This window comes from Dermacentor silvarum, chromosome 2 (genome assembly GCF_013339745.2).
Source record: "Dermacentor silvarum isolate Dsil-2018 chromosome 2, BIME_Dsil_1.4, whole genome shotgun sequence".
NCBI classification, from domain to species: domain Eukaryota; kingdom Metazoa; phylum Arthropoda; class Arachnida; order Ixodida; family Ixodidae; genus Dermacentor; species Dermacentor silvarum.
The window spans coordinates 82,063,350-82,080,322 of NC_051155.1; the positions used below are offsets into that span (position 1 = coordinate 82,063,350).

General features: G+C 48.2%; 1 protein-coding gene across 1 annotated transcript in view; it reads left to right on the forward strand.

Moving 5' to 3' along the window:
- The window catches only part of LOC119441579 (uncharacterized), a 116,297-nt gene extending 100,109 nt beyond the window's left edge, over positions 1-16,188 (forward strand). Inside the window, exons 3-5 of the mRNA XM_037705119.2 lie at positions 2,819-3,051; positions 5,511-5,943; positions 15,491-16,188. Of these exons, the coding sequence (XP_037561047.2) occupies positions 2,819-3,051; positions 5,511-5,943; positions 15,491-15,785 (961 nt within the window). The 3' untranslated portion in view covers positions 15,786-16,188. The remainder of the gene's footprint in view (positions 1-2,818; positions 3,052-5,510; positions 5,944-15,490) is intronic.
- The last annotated feature ends 785 nt before the right edge of the window (positions 16,189-16,973 follow it).

The following is a 16,973-nucleotide window of genomic DNA, read 5'->3' on the forward strand; positions in this document are numbered from 1 at the left end:
CCTTCCTTAGTGGAAGGGCGCAATACACTGTCCTGAGAGTGCGAGTTAACTGATTCTATTTGAAACATTTATCATGGGGCCAGAAATATATTTGCACAACAATATTTTTTTAGGAACAGACTCCCACGGCGGAATTGAAGTATTGGCAACTTGTCATCTACGTACGTGAATGTGGCAGTTCGCCTTTATTTGAGCACCTTCTCGGTGCTGGCACGGAGACAGCATAAAAATATGTAGACTGGAACCTTAAGGTTGTTCGCACCTAAGCCCGACATCAATGTACCTTAGCAGATAAGAAATATTATTACAGTTTCACGCATCACTTAATTGTAATTCGAACAAAATTATATAGCGTATTTTTTTATCAGCCTATAACATTGGATGCCATGACGCCACTTCAGTCTGAATTTTCAGATATAACAACAGCTCGCGGTTCACCAGCGCGCGTAGCTAGTTTACTCATACAAGATGTGTGAGTCCACAGTCTGCGTGGTACGAAAATGACTGGGTGCCCAGGAGCGCAAGAAACTGTCAGAAATTGCTATTATTATTTCATTAATATAGGATTCGTAGATGACGCGTCCATACTTTCTGCACTCCAGCTGTTTTGTGCGCTAAGATTGGAGTAGCAGGGCAAATCTATTTGTCTAACGCTCCCGAGCACGCCGTATCTGATACTGCTTGTCAAACTCGCCAAACGCGACACATATGCCTTAAAACGGTGGAGAGCTCAGCTAGTTAATATATACTCATGGCAAATGCACATCACTGATCACAAATGTAGACAGAGAAAACCGAGACACAACAAGTGCATTCTAAAGTCTATTTATTCAAAGCAAGGGATATATACACGGGTGATCTGTAAATCAGATAGAAAGAAGGTGAGTGCAGAAACAAGAAAAAACGAAAAGAAAACATGATGTGGGTCTGCGTTTTCTGTGTGTCTTTTTGTTTTCGCATCCATACCGTGAGTGAACACGTAGTTCTCTAGGTTTTCAAGCCTATAAATGTTTACGTTTGCCAGCCACATTACGACTCAAAATTAACACTGCGTAGGGTTTGTGGAAAAAAAATTGTTCAGTGCGGCCAGTGGCTCCAATTTTTCGAGCACATTTTTTATTAAGAGATATATTTTATGGGAAGAGGTCTTGAACCACCCCAAATGCCATCACTCCGGAGAAGGCTATCAGAGAGACTTGACATCAACCAAGTGTAAATTTTTTGGAAGGTGCCATTATTAACCTTTATGGTTGATTTTTTTTCAGGCATTTAAATCATGCCCTATGGTAGTTGGCTGCACTGCAGAATAAGCTATGACCTTCATTATCCAGGGGCACTATAACGTAAAATGATTCCAAACTGTTTTGATTCCAAACTACTGACGTCCAATTTACTTAACCAGCGACTAAAGCATCAGGCGGTGACCCGCAGCGTTGTCTGAGCAACCCAATCAAACAGTTTATCCTCGTTTACAGGAGGTAACAATTGTTCGCTTTCAAAACCAATAAGATTGTCTACACTCAGCGGTTTTTCTTATCTAATTGGCTGACAAGAGTCGAGGAGCACGCTCTAGTGGAGAGGGTTTCGATGGGGCCGAGCCAGCACAGTGAAAATAGATAACCTCATGAAGAGGGTGGTGGTGCCGGCTTCTCGGATTAGTCCGTTTCGCCTTACTTAGCTTGCGGTGGCTGGTCGAAAATCGCGGCGGCGTGCACCGGAACGATAAGACTTTCGCTAAAACAGATCATCAGCAAGGAACAGTTGGCAGAGCGATGTCGTATGCATGCCAAAGGGCTGGATAACGTTTTACTGCCACGCAAACGGCTTGATTATGCGCAAATAATACATGCTCACCGGAAGGTGAGAGTAGCGAGGGCCTGAGCGATCGGCGGGCAGCCATCTTCTATTCCTTTCGGAACGGGACAGTCTGTGGCTATTCAGGAAATTTTCCAGGGCCGCGATTATGTAGCGATGCCTTATGACTTATTTTGGAATAGTCCCATCATCCACCGCTCACGGCCGGCTGATCCCGTTGATAACGCGAGCAGACCGTCACTCTGACCACTGACAAAGCGCGATAAGTGCGAAAAGGCATTATTACTTTAAAGTCATCGCTACAAAATACCGGCCCAGTTTTCTTCGGCATGTTAATGCATTTCTTTCGCGTACACGTCATTTTGACGTGGTGAGCTTTCGCGGTTTTGTGACGTCGCGTGACAGACAGGCGAAGTGGGCGTAGCCAGAAAACATTGGACCAATAGCAGAGGGCTAATGGTGAAAGGCGTCGAATCAGGAATAATTATTTTTCTTTTGTGCGGTTTAATCATGCATAATCAGTGTGTACACGTTATATCAGATGGGGAGCCATCGCGGTTTTCGTGACGTAGCGTGACAGACAGGCGAAGTTGGGAGTGGCCCGAAAATGTTTTGACCAATCGTGGAGTCTGATTGCAGAAATTGAAATCAAAACAGTTTGGAATCATTTTACGTTATAGCGCCCCAGGTTTGAGAACCTATGTGGCTAGAAGTTACTAAAGATTCATTACGGAAGAAAATTACCGTTTCAGTAAACTCTAACGCATGGAAAAGTGCATTTTTTATGACGGTGTTGTTGCTTTGGCGTATGGATAAATCATACTGCTCGACGATGCACAAGGATGCCTCTCACTGTCCCTGTGCTTCGGAGTATAGCCACGCTGTGGGATTTCTCGAGTGGTGGGAACGTAATTGCGGAATGAATTTGATTTCTTCTAACTTTGTGTGAGATTTCTAAATATGCTTACCGTCAATCTCTTTCTTCAACCGGTGCTTTGTGCAGGTCATCTCCAAACCATCTTAGAATTACTGATTTCCGCTTCTGGGCCGCCCCTGTGCGTTTTAATGCTTTCAAGATTACTGGAAGTTCCACCTTGTTTGACTATCTACATTCCATCGCCAGAAGCTCTATTGGGAAATCCATTGACAAGAACATGGATGCCATTATGCTGCAGATCGTCCAAAAGTTTGTCAACAACGTTGAGCTATTTGCCCGGGACGGAACCACAATCGGAGGTATGAAGTTCAAGCGGCTCTTTTAAAGACATGAATTTGGGATGGCGTAGAATGTTAAATTTAAACTTCTTTAAGTACAAGTTAAATAAACTAAAGCATGGGAGTGTGCTGAATGCGAAGTACGCGCTACCTTGAACTGACTTACCTTCATTTCTGTAAGCTCTCTATGAAAACCTTTTCCCACATAGTCACAAATTTGCGTATGTAAGAACATTCCATTAGCACGTTGCTTCCGTAAAACGTGCATCCATGCTAACTTCTTAGTAGTTGTTCCAACATTGTTTTAGCCACACGAAGTAAGCCATGTCACAGAGTTTACGATGTTTTCTCACATATACAGTAACAGTTTTAATTATCCGGTCAACCTAGAATTTCTGCCGCACAAGAATCAGGCACATGAATAATCTTCACACTTCCCTAATGAAGAGATATCCAAATGCCCTCCTTATTCGAAATCTTTAATACTCCTTATAGGAGACCACTGAAAGCCGTACTAATCTCAGAAGAATTCAGCACATTTGTACAAAAGCGCATTCTTAGGATTATAGACACGTCGTTATGATAACAGTATGCGCAGTGGGAGCAAAAAAAAAAAGTACGCGCTTCCTAAACTTATGAGCGGCAGTAATGTGGGTTGAGTGATATTACATCAGTAGTTAGAGTAACTGTAGTAAAAAATAACGTAGTATTTCACCTGTAGTGGTACTGCAGAAAGCCCGATTGTTCCTCATGATGCACACGCCAGTGCTTCAAGTTCATACAGAAGACAAAAACGAGTCTTCACCAATTACCACAAGCCTGAGCCACGCACCTGTGACGCACACTCGTACAATAGGGATTCTTGTTTGATCTTGATAACATCTCCCAGCAATATTCTGCAGTTTATACACACTTGGTGTCTCGTATTCCACATATTTGGCCTAAGCAGAGTTCCGTAGCAGCACTATCGCTCAACATAGCTGTGTGCGTCAGGGCGAGTTTGCCTCTACAACTGAACAGGCACTATTGCGCAAACCAGTGGCCATTGTATTCATTTCTCCATGAGCATTAATGCCAAAGTGGTTGTACTCCGTGTAATACATATAGTTGGATTCTGGGCCATTTTTAGTTCATATTTTGTCGTTCTTTGCCATAGAGAGATCGGTAATTGTTTTATTGTGTTTTTAGTAACAGTTACTCCAAATATTTCACGTCCACGTTCTACTCACATCCTCTACATTACTATTAAACGATCTCGCACATAAGGCTACTCAAAGTTGCTTCACAATACTCAAGCATGAAAACGCTCGAAAGTGTAGAGGCGCGGCGATGGCGCACCACCCTCACAGCCATAAAGAACTCCGCGGGGCGTCCCGCTGGCCTGCCGTGAAGGGACCGTCGTGAGTGCAGCTCACCAGACACATTGACACATGATGCGACCCGCCGTGCAGACGTCGTTTAGTTCGCGAGCTCCCTTTTTCTCATTGCTTTATTTACTGCTTTCCTTTCGCACTGGCTGCGCGCACTGTACTGCTCCCTGTACCTTTTCCCTTTTTTATCCTCTCTCTCTCTCTCTAAAGCTCTTGCCACATCTGGCGCGCTAGGCGCGCCCCCTAAAATCTCTCTTTGTTGTACAGAAATAAACTAGACCTTGTTACTGCAACGACGTGTGTCCGTCTCGTTCACCACGGCTCTGCAGAAGAGCTGCATGCAGTCTTTAGAAACAATTCTCTCGCCGCCATAAACGCCTTTTTTAAGACAAAGCAATTTGTGAACCAAAAGCATGTGCTGATGTCCGTAGTCACTAAAATGCCAGAGTTTTATGCTGCAAGCGCACCGTAACCCCACCGGCCCCCTTCTTCAGTGCCTATGGCACTTTTCAAGTCTTTTTTTTTATGCGCGTGATAGCTGGAAAACTGGAGGTAATGTTATTATTCGCATTTGTTGCGTTCTCAAAAAAGCATAAAGCACTGCTTACTCGATTTACTATTGTGTATGTAGATTTTATGCATGTGTTATCGATTAGATATTGCAGCACCAGCCAAAAAGAACTTGAGCAATGAGCCACGCTTCGCAAGGAAGACACCAGACGCGCTTCACTAGCACCGACCAAACTTGAGCCTGAGCCACGCTTCGCAAGGAAGACACCAGACGCGCTTCATAGCTTCCGATGTTTACAACACTCTACGACGAAGATTATGTTCAACATCCTCAAGATTATGTTCAACATCCAATGTGCATTAGAATGAACGAGAAGTTGTACCATGACAGAGCGGCCTTTGCCTGTCGCATCATCTCTTCTACGATTTATGAAAGAACGTGTAGAAATATATGAACGCAAAATATTGCGAAATTCACCAGCACAAGACGCATTCACTTCCATAAGGTACATACTTAGAAGGGTTTCTGCGCACAACTTGGCTGGCCACAGTTGTATGACTAATATATGTACAGCCTTTACTCGTATTCTTCTCTTATAGGTTTAATGAAAACACAACCGGATCCGGCTCACATTTCTGCCATCAGTTTGCCGAGACCTGGAGCCAGTGCTTCTTCCTCAAACTTTCCCTTGGGCCTATGGCAGGATACCAGCAAGTGGGGAATCTTCGACCGCATCGTTAAGCGAATCGTGCTGGCGTCTCAACTGGATCCGATTGTGTTCACTGATGTAGACGACGTCACCTGGCAAGGTTGGGACTTCCAGATATCCAACGTTACCGTCGAGGGTCTGCGCCACATGCGCCGGGGTAGTGACAACTACGCTGCTGTCACGCCCTGCGGCATCGACGCTCGCGTTGCACTTTCATTGGAGAACATTCGTGTCCAAATGTACGCCAGCACCATGCGGCCTCAGGTTCCATTAAGAGTGGACGCAATAATCCAAGCAGTTGACGTGGTCCTCCAAGTGAAAGAGTGAGTACTGTTTCTGAAGCATTGCGCTAGAATGCACTTTATGGAGCAGCTGGCAATATCTTTTAATGATGGAGTAGAATTAGCAGATGTGTCTCGTTAAATTGCCGCTGTCAACATTAGGTTCATCGCATAAGCATGACAAGCGTATACATGGGGTAATATTTGTTCAATCTTGTTAACTACAATAACGTACGTTAAACGTATTGCATAAGTCACAGTCATTTTCTAATAAAAGAATTCATACGCCACCACCAAAGCAATTAATGAGTAACAAGAAAAATTCTCACAATCTGTCGCCTTGGAAGGTTCAGTTGTGCACCCAAACTTATCACTTAAGAGATCATACTGTACTATTTAAACGCTAGGTTGTGATTACGCAATTTATGCGTGTATTAACTCTTTTATACGCCGTGTGCAACTTGCGCTGAACAAAATATTCTCGTTTCATAATAAGCTCTCTAAGTAGGCAACAGTGAATCTAAATAGGTGAGTGACAATCAAGAAACTAGCATAGTTTATTTTACAGGTAAGTGCAAAATTGTGTACGAAGAGTCATGGTGGTCACAAAATTCAAACGATGCGTCTCAGTCTCAGGAAATCTAGAAGCAGTGGCGCGTTTTCATCCGGCAGATCTTGCGCTAATTTGGGTAATATCGGCAGCTTATGGTTGTTGTTGTGCCTTAAACCATGGTACGTATGCACAATGGAGGACGAGCCAAGAATTGGGTAGATTTACGTCCCGTAAACAGCCAATAATAAAGCAGATGATAAGAAGGTGTGCCTGCGAGCAAAAGAGTTTTTGTGTAATTGAGCAGTGAGACGCGATAAATGGATTGGGATCTTGAAACTTTGGTCTACTTCACTTCTTTGGAAACCATGTTCACGTCCGTTTCTTTTTTGAACCCTGTCTGTGTTTGTAACTTATGCAATAACGTTCCATGCACCTCAATTAGCGTGCGGCTTTTAAACGGCGTTCAGGTTTAAGACGTTTTGAGCTGTCCGCCGAGGCAGTGTTGGTGGAGCAAGAGGCCGGAAAGAAAACTCTTTTAATGCGAAGCATTCTTTGCCTCATTCTTGGCATTTTGCTGTATACTCTGTTTCAGTAGTTCCGTGCAACACTGTGAAAGGTACAGGCTTCTTCGACCAATCTGTAGCGCGACCTATCTTAAATGTGTCCTTCCGCGCCCAGCCGTCTGCTAGCGGCGAGCACTGCAGCGCGGGAGTATCTCCAATTACTGTTCCCCTTACCAATCTTTCTCGACGTGGTGCAACGCTACGGTAGTCGTATTTGGCGACTCATCGCGTCCAAGTCAAATTATTCGCCTTGACTAATATATAATAGGTTACGGACGCAGTGTTCTCGCTTTGCGTGGAGAATCGCAGTGCGCATACCAAGCAAAATCACATAAAAGATCGCTGCTCGAACATGCGGAGAAGCCTTCAAGTGAACATGTTCCGACTAGACCAATTATTAAGGCCATTAAGACAAGCAACGGGTTCCGAACAATGGCACTACATCTCGCTTCGCATGGAATCTGCGCTCGATGGTTCACGTAGCACTGGCTCTGCTGCACGGAACTACTGAAACAGAGTATAGGTAGATAAATTTTTGTCTTGACACGCTTCAATAAAACGAAAAGGATATGGGACCAACGGAGGAATCGGACCTCTGCCGTCGACAACAGCTGCCCGGTGCTCTAACCATTATGCCAAGCTTTTTCTATCTTTTTTGCCGGAAAACTACGTATACATAAATACACTCAAGCGGAACTGCCCAAGGAATTACAACAGGCTGCGGCAGAGGTGGCTGCATATGGCGCGGCCGGTATATATCTGCGTCACGCCAAGGACTAATGCCTTCATGTGCGTTGTGTTCTCGCCGCTAAGTTCGTGTTTAAAAGAGAAGCTGTACAAAGGGCAATTCGCTCGCTACGGCTGCCGATTTACCTCAGGCCAGTGTCTTAACTGCGAGTGTCCGCGGTGATTGAGTGAGATGTGTTCATTTTTGCCTGTATGAGCCTGGTACTAGGCCTGTTAATTTCATTAGTCAGCTAAGCTTTAGAAGTTTATACGGCCAATAAATGAACTATCCTTCCTTCTAATAGCAGTCAAATACTGCGCTAACGCAATCTATGCGTTGCCTTTTTAGAGAAAAAACTGCGCCGTTTTTTTTTCTTTTTTGTCTTGTCTTTTTTTTTTTCAGGCACAAGAGGATTAAAGCTTGTGGGATGCTTCAAGAGGGGGGGGGGGATGGAATGGAACGCGATAACAATCAAAGAACCCTGACTGCTTCTCACGCTTCCCGGCAAGTGCAGCTGGCGGCGAACGCTATGCACGAAAGCGAGCGTTCTGGCAGTAACGCGGCCGCTTGCTTGGGCCGATCCCGGAGGTAGTGCGCAGCCGCGCCAAGAAAATTACATTCTTTTAGGTTTCTGTTATTGTTTCGGACGTTTAATATTTCAGTCTGAGAATATTTAACATAAAGCCATGCGTTGTCGATGTTTAGGTTCATCCTATTTGTTTATGGGCTGTCATTCTAAAAGTTCCGAAAAATAACTCATTCAAGAACGTAAGGCAAAGTATGAGCAACTATAGTGGTATAATTGGGTGGCAATACACCCCACCTATCCTGCATGTCATATAGCTAGCCGGAGCATAAACATATAGCTAAATACATCAGAAACTTTTCCCTCACTGACAACTCCGCCGACGCTGAGGGCGAAACCACGACACGGGTCCCTTAACGCGTTCTCGTTAAAATTGATCGAATCCAACCAAGAACAGGCCATGATTGTACGCATGATCGTCTCATGCAGGCCAACTAGCTCTGAGATGTATCGCCTTCGTCCAGTGCGCAGTTCAGTGCCATTTACTCGTTTTCTTTGTTTGCGGGAGCTCGCGCTTTGAGACGCTGTGTTAGACGGCACCGTAACCGGGATATTCCTAAATTCCCCAGTACTTTCCTCGTAACTGCTAATGCTATGTAGAAACTATGCTACGCTGTACCACCTACGCAGTCGGCCTAGCTCCACGATGTTTTATAGTTTGATCGCCCCGGTACAATGCCATTGTCGTTCTAACGTAAAGTTCAGGCCCCGGCTCAAACCTGTTTTTACAGCGACGCTGTTAAGGGATAGGTTCCCCAGGTTGGTGTACGCGTGTAGGAAAAAAAACTATCATCATCAGCATTAGCTTTGCCTCCACTGTGTGTGACGGTTTTCCGCCAGTTGTGTCCTTAGCACAGGTGCCAAAACGGACGATGGATGGCGCATTGTTGTACCCCTCGCCATCGCCGATGCCTCTTTCACAAGTGTCGCGATACTCCGCGGCGGCACGTCCCACCAATAGTTTCTGTCCCTGGGTCTCGTAACGTAGAGATCGCGCTAGCGCTGTTGTCAGCAGTTACCCTTTGGACTCGCTATGGGATGGACGTTCGTTTAACCACATCTTCCAGGATCCTGACATCAGGATCCTGACGCTGCCGTGCAGTGTGCCACGGCTATGGACGCTCTGGGTCATACGGTAGTCTATGACAATGGCGCGGACTTGGCGCAGCAAACGCACTACTTAGCCATCGCTGCCGGGCGAGAACAAGACTCCAGTGTCCTTGCTCTTTGTCGAACATGCCGAAGACGCTCAATATAGTCAATAATGACTATATATATATATATATATATATATATATATATATATATATATATATATATATATATTCTAAAGGTGTTTATTTGAAAGAGCTCGGCGCAGCGCAACGTCGACGGACAGGGCAGTTACAGCTTCAAAGCACGAGAGCCGTTGCTGAGCGAGAGCGCTCGACCCACTAGCGTTTAGATCCAGTAGTGCTGAACCCACTAGTATCTGTCTTCTACAATCACCCCCGGGAGCGATAAGGGAGCCGTCCGGCGACCTAACAGCTCGTCACGATGAGCAGGTCGAAGTAACGCTTTAGACGGTCGACATGGACAATGTCTCGTCCACGGCGGTGCATGTCTGAAGATGGCTCAACTGGTTCTATTACGTAGTTGACAGGAGATGCGCGTTTGAGAACACGATAAGGGCCTTCATACTTCGGGACCAGTTTTGATGAGAGGCCAGGGGCAGTCAAAGGGACTGAGGGCCACACGAGCGCTGCCGCATCGAAGGTGACCGTGGAAGTGGCGTCACCGCGAGTGCTCCTCTGGCGCTCTTGATCATCGGAAGTAAAGGCCCGTGCTAGGTCGCGGCAATCTTCTGCATGGAGGACCGTGGCAGAAATAGGCACACACTCGGTTGCATCCGGCCGCTAAGGTAGAATGGTGTCGATGGTGTGCGAAGGGTGTCGACCATACAGTAAGAAATAGGGTGAAAATCCAGTGGTGCTCTGCGTAGCGGTATTATACGCGTAGGTCGCGAAGGGCAGAATGGCGTCCCAGTTCGTGTAGTCGGAGGTGACGTACATTGAAAGCATGTCGCCGAGTGTACGGTTGAAGCGTTCTGTGAGGCCATTCGTTTGACGGTGGTACGCCGTAGTCGCACGATGAACAACGTGGCACTCCTTGAGAATCGCTTCAACTACTTCCGACAGGAAGACGCGTCCGCGATCGCTGAGCAGTTCTTGAGGTGGACCGTGCCGCAAGATGAATCGACGAAGCAGCAATGAGGCAACATCGCGCGCTGTAGCTGCAGGGAGAGCGGCGGTTTCGGCGTATCGTGTAAGGTGATCTACTGCCACAATGGCCCAGCGGTTACCAGCCCATGTCAAGGAAAGTGGCCCATACAAATCGATGCCAACGCGCCCGAGCGGCCGGGTAGGGCAGGGTAGAGGCTGCAGACCAGCTGGAGAGAGCTGGGGTGAAGATTTATGGCGCTGGCAGTCGGGGCATGAGCGAACGAACTTTTGAACGTAGTTGTACATTCCTCGCCAGTATAGTAGCGTTGTCGGAGGCGCTGGTAGGTTTTGAAAAGTCCCGAGTGGGCACACTGTGGATCAGAGTGGAACGATGCGCCGATCTCAGAACGGAGGCTTCGAGGTACTACTAATAACCACTGGCGGCCGTCAGAGGTGTAATTGCGTCGGTGAAGCAGGTCATCGCAAATGCAGAAATGGCGAGCTTGACGGCGCAACGCATGAGTGGTTGGCTGCGATGACGGGTCAACAAGGAAGTCTATGACAAGAAGAAATCCTGGGGTCCTTGCGCTCCTCGGAAGCGATGGTCCCAATGTCGACGGAAGTAACGTCAAGCTGGGAGAGTAGCAGGCACTGTCATCAGGCAAGGGAGTTGTCACTATATCAGTTGGCCAATTAAACATTCTTAAAGTTTTATTGCGATGGCAATTATGTGGATACTCGAGGCGCATTTCTGTCCTCGCCGTGACGTTCCATATGAAGTCCAACGGCGATAACATCGTAGCCGCGTGCCGTATGCTGTATGTGCGAATGAGAGTGTGCGGAGGAGCCGACGATGGCGGCTCAATCTCGCGCGTGCGCTGGAGGAAAGCGGGGAGGAAGCGAACAGCCTTCCGTCGCGTGTAAGGCACAGGGTGGAGGGAAGGGAGGGGGACGTTTTACTTCCGCAGTTGCTGCGTATGATGCTACCCCGCGGCCGCTTTCTTGAAAGCGATCAGCGTTGTGCGCTCTGTTTTCGCCGCATAGTTCGCGTTGATGCGAGTAGCGGCACATAGGTCAATTCGCTCGCTGCTGCTGCTGCGCTTACTCACTGCAGCGTTTTGACAGCGAGTTTCTGCGATCATCGAGTGAGATGCATTCATGTTTGCTTGTGCGCGCGTGACACCATCCTTGTTCATTTAGTTAGTATGCCTATGTTTGCAAGTTCATACTGCCGATAAAACTACTATCCTTACTTCATAAAGCTGTCCACTTTTTACATCGTAAGCTGTTATGAGCTCATTCCAATAGCCGTTTCGGGTTATGATGATGCCGCCGCCCCCCCACCCTCCGTAGCCGCTATCGCATGCGAAAAAATTACAGCCATCTTCCCATAGGGGAACCCTGACTAGTATGCGAAGCAGCGATGGGGTAGACTCAAGTTCCCATTAGTTTTCAGTTCGTCGTTTCCGTTAGGCTGAGGTACGTAGCTTCCGTTATATTTACCGTGCGTTGCGGGAGGAGAATGAGAGGAGCGGAGCCCGGGCGCGCATCATAATACCGCGAGCTACAGTGGCGCCCCCCTGCGGAGTATGCAGCGCCTCTATGTCGCGCCTCTAACCTAAGCTGCTTCGCATTATCGCGCGCGGAGCCGCAGATCTTGCCATTCGTTGCGCAATCCGGAGAGGAGAGGAGGAATGCCGATAGGAGAGGAGATGAGACAAGGAGAGGAGGGGAGGAGGATGCGCATGTGTGCCGAGAGGAGAGGAGATGAGACAAGGAGAGGAGAGGCGGGGGAGGAGGATGCGCATTCACAGTAGGGGTGTGGACGCCGCACGGCGGAGGGAGGGAGTGACATAGCCCCGACCATAAAATGCTTCGCATCTAAAAAAGTTGTCGCAGTTTCACCTGAAAGGCGAAGCATCAATTGCGATAGCAAATTTGTAGAGAGCTATACAGAGTAATGATATTAGCTTTATAAGCTGTATAAACTTGGACATGCAGCAGCACCGGCAACACGCAGAACTGTTGTCGACGCCGTTAGCGTTTTGCCCGCGTTCGCTAAAAATGCGTGCGGCGTTGGTGACTGTTGCCGGAGCCTGTGATATAAATAGGCACTTGGTGCCGCCGCTAAACGTCGCCTCCCTCCCCTTCCCCCCCCCCCTCCGCCACGTCCTCTCGCGCGTCGGAAGAAGGCGCGTTTGCTCTACATATATGGTGATTGTAAAAGAGGAAAGAGACGCCTACTTCTGCAGCCCTTAAGCGAGCACGGCGCAGAACGCGCGTTTGTTCTCCGCCGTGCGTTCACTCCCCGTGAAAGCGCGCGCCCCTCGCGCCCGTTCACTCGCACATACAGCGTTCGGCGCGCGGCGACGATTTCATCTTCATTGACGTCATACGGAACCTCACGGCGACGACGACGGCGACGCCGACGGCAGAAATCTGCTTTTGAGTGTCCATATAATTGCTATCGCAATAAAAAGTACCCGCTCTCCGCCGGGATCAAGCACAGGCCCTCTGCGTGGGAGGCGGATACTCTACCACTGAGCCACGCAAGCACTTGCTATCCTAGAGCGGGAAACGCGCCTATAAAGGCGCCCTATGCAAGCGCGCAGGCGCAGAGGACGAGATGCGATTCAGACGCGGAACGCAAACAACGCGGTCCGAAGCATCTGCCGGAATGGTGGCTCCATCTAGTTAAGGTGCCGGCAAACGACACTGTAAATCTTGCTGCCGGCTTAACTAGATGGCGCTAACATACCGACGGACGTAGGGTGCCTCGATGCCAGCGTTCGGTAGGGTGCCTCGATGCCAGCGTTCGGCGGCGCTGGCATCGAGGCACCCTAATGGACACTCGGGATCACATTGATTTCGCTAGATGGGGCGCGTTGCAGTGGGGGCGAATGTGACAGCCGTAGTTGCATTGTCGGCTGCTTGGCTGGGCCGAACGGCGCTAGCCATCGGCAATGGTATGCGTCGGCTTGCACGCGCGACGGCGTCACAAGCAGGCCGCGTCGGGCGCGTTGCAATGGGAGCGAATGTGACGGCCGTAGTTGCATTGTCGGCCGCTTGGCTGGGCCGATCGGAGCTAGCCATCGGCGATGGAACGCTTGCACGCGCGACGGCGTCACAAGCGCGTTCCTGACGCATTCACTCAAATTACTAGATAGAACTGTCGAAACGCTCGTCTAGTTTACGCTGAGAGTGTGCTGCGTGTGCCGCGCAGGCCTGGCTTTTTTTTTTTTTTGCGATCGCAATCGATGATTCGGCTTTCGGGCTAAACTACGTCTTTTTTCTTATCCCGCGGCCGTAGGCAGATATTCATCATGTCGCAACGCTTCGTTGGTGAGGAGCGCTGTCACATCTTTTGCAGGCGTTGCGCCTCAAAATTGGTTGAGATGAGGCCAAAGGAAAGCATCAGCGTTTATAGACGGTTTCATGCTCGCGATAACAGCAGCGAGCGTGCCGCCCCCAAGAAACTTCCGGTCACGTGCCTTATCAGGTTTATGCTTGAAAACGCATTGTTTCTTATTTGCCAGATACATTCAGCAACTACGTCAGTGGGCAAAACCGGAAGCCGTACAGGGCCTATGTTTGTAATCACTGAAACGGTCTGTAGCTTGAAGTTTACTGTTCACCCCGCACCGGCCATTGTATGCACCCTGGTGCATACAATGGCCGGTGCCATTTCACACAACTGCTAAGCAGGGACGCTCATCTCTGTGCGCACAGCGCTCATCCCAGCAACGGGGGGCCAGAAGGCTGCCCTATGGCTTCACGGCAAAGCTGATTGAGCGGAGCGTCCACTTGACTTCCTAATTTTTGCAGGCAAATGTAACGCGTCTCTAGCGTATTGGAGAGAGAGAGAGAATAAACCTTTATTATCGCGGTTGAGTGGAGTTTTCCTTCCCATCGGAGTGGGCTAGCGTGGCCGCGACGCTATCAGCGCATTTCGCCAACCGTATCTGGAAGATCTTCTAACCCTGCGCGTCTACAATCTGCGCTTCTTGTAACCATGCGCGTCTATACCATGATAGCAGGATGGCGCGGGGGACAATGGCGCGAATGTGTCTCAAGTGAAAGACAGATTGGTTGGCAGGGAAGAGGAAATCTTGGGGCTGGCCACATCATAACTGTCTAGCCTGCCACTGAAACCTCAACCAAGGTCAGCAATGAGGTAAAAGAAATAGAATGGACTCAAAATGCTAAAGATAGGAGTAAAGAAAAAATTCTAACTTAAATTATGGGGTTCTACGAGTAAGAACCACGATATAACGCTGAACCACACCGTAGTGACCCCGCAATCATTTTTACTGCCTTTAACATGCACCCAATGAACCGTACGTGGGCGTTTTTGCATGTCACACCTATCGCTAAAGAAAGGAGTAATTGATGTCTCAGTAATAAATGCATGTACAATGGATGTGGTAAAGGCGTCCTTGTTGATACGTACCGCCCATGTCGGGCTTTGCCGCCGAATACGTAGAATGACGTATGGCTAATTTGTTGTTTTTTTTTCGGGAAGGTTGCACGCGGGTAGGTGTGTCTTGTATTTTACATCCTCCTTCTCTCGTCATCGTCAGCCATCATGCGCCTCTTCCTTCCCTCTTTCTTTCCCTCTTCCCCTTCCCCCAATGCCGAGTAGCTGGCTAGAAGAATTTACCTCAGGCCGACCTCTCTGCATTTCGCATCTTTAAACTTCTCTCTCTCTCTCTCTTGCATTTATTGTGTCATGCCTCTTATAAGGAACATTCCGCACACTGCAGCGGAGTCTCTGTTGAGTCTGGCTGTGCCTCAGTAGCGCCTGTTTCTTGTCTCCGCAGTGTCACAGCGCTGTGTGTTGTCGTGTTGTCCCACGAGTGTTCAGATATTGCTCAGTTTGAAATCAAATGTGTAATTTGATTAGATTAAATTGCAAAAGCCTCATGTTCTCTGTATATGCCCCGATTTCTTTTTACACAGGAAGAACACGACAATCGAGATCGAAGATTACCAGCTGAGTTTTCCCGTTCCACTGGAGTATGAAGTCCATGTTCAAGGATCCATCATGGGACGGCTGTTTCGACTCTTCAATGGACACATGAGAAGGCTGTTAACGGCAGACGAGGAGAAAAGTCTGGAAACTGCTTCGAAGAAATACATCAAGAAAGCTATAGGTGAAGTTACAGAATTCATCAAAGATCCCGCTCCTTGGATGCCGTGGAATATTTCTATTATAGAAGCATATAGCAGATTTAGAGATCAACAGGGGTCTTAAGGCCAAACTACACGTACGCTTGCTGGTGCGCGCAAGCTCACGACGGCGCGCCCTGCGTTTGCTGCGCCTCGCGAAGAATGGCTGTTTATAAAAGGAGGTATAAGGAAAGTTGGTTTGCATCTACTAAGAGACACGTGCCTATGCGAGCCCACTTGGCTCGCTGACAGGCGTTTTGACAGACATCGTATCATAATTTGTTGTAGACAGTGCTTCAAAATGCTGAAATATCTATAATCGCAATTGCTTTATCTTTAGAGCCGTTAGGTCAGCGCGATAAGTAAAAAAAGCATTCGGCAGAGAAGCTTAAGACTGCTTACGTGTGGGAATGCGAAAGCATCATACCGCTAGTAGACCACGCAACGTCGTGAACGCACTCATTTATAGACTCATGACATGAAGTCACCTCCTCCCCATTTATGCGCTGTCACGTGCCCCATGACGCACGCACAAGGCCACACCTTTAGTCAGCCAGATGCGGGATGGAATCCCGGCCACGGCGGCCGCATTTCGATGGGCGCAAAATGCGAAAACACCCGTGTACTTAGATTTAGGTGCACGTTAAAGAACCTCAGGTGGTCCAAATTTCTGGAGTATCCCACTACGGCGTGCCTCATAATCAGATCGTGGTTTTGGCATGTAAAACCACATAATCTAATCTAGCCAGCCAGATGGCTGTGATGTGACGTGTGCAGTGACGCACGCACTAGGCACACCTTTAATCAGCCAGAACCGTGCAGCCACCGCGCCATCGGGAAAGCGTGCTCGTCTCGCCCCCCGGAGGCCAGGTTTCGATTCCCACCCAGACCGAAATGTACCAAGTTTTCTTTTAAAAGCCATTAATTTACTTTGTTTAGAGGAACCTGTCTGGGAAATTTGACGTTAATCTGAGTGTTCTTTTACGTGCTTTTGCTTTGCGCCATCGGCCATTTCTGGCGCCATCTTTCGCTCACACCGACGGATTTTCGTGTAATGGGGCATATAATGCTTTGAAATTAAAAGCACATGTTCGCATGGAAGAAATCTGCCGAGTGTTTATTGTACCACAGTGGCAGCTGCCTAGCCAGGCGCTTGGAAATGTGAGGCAGCCATAGCCACATATTTATCAGGATCGATATCCGTGCTCGTGCCGCGCTTCGACGCCTATGATCTGTCCTAGCACCATGTGCGCATGCGTAGGCGCGCCGTCAA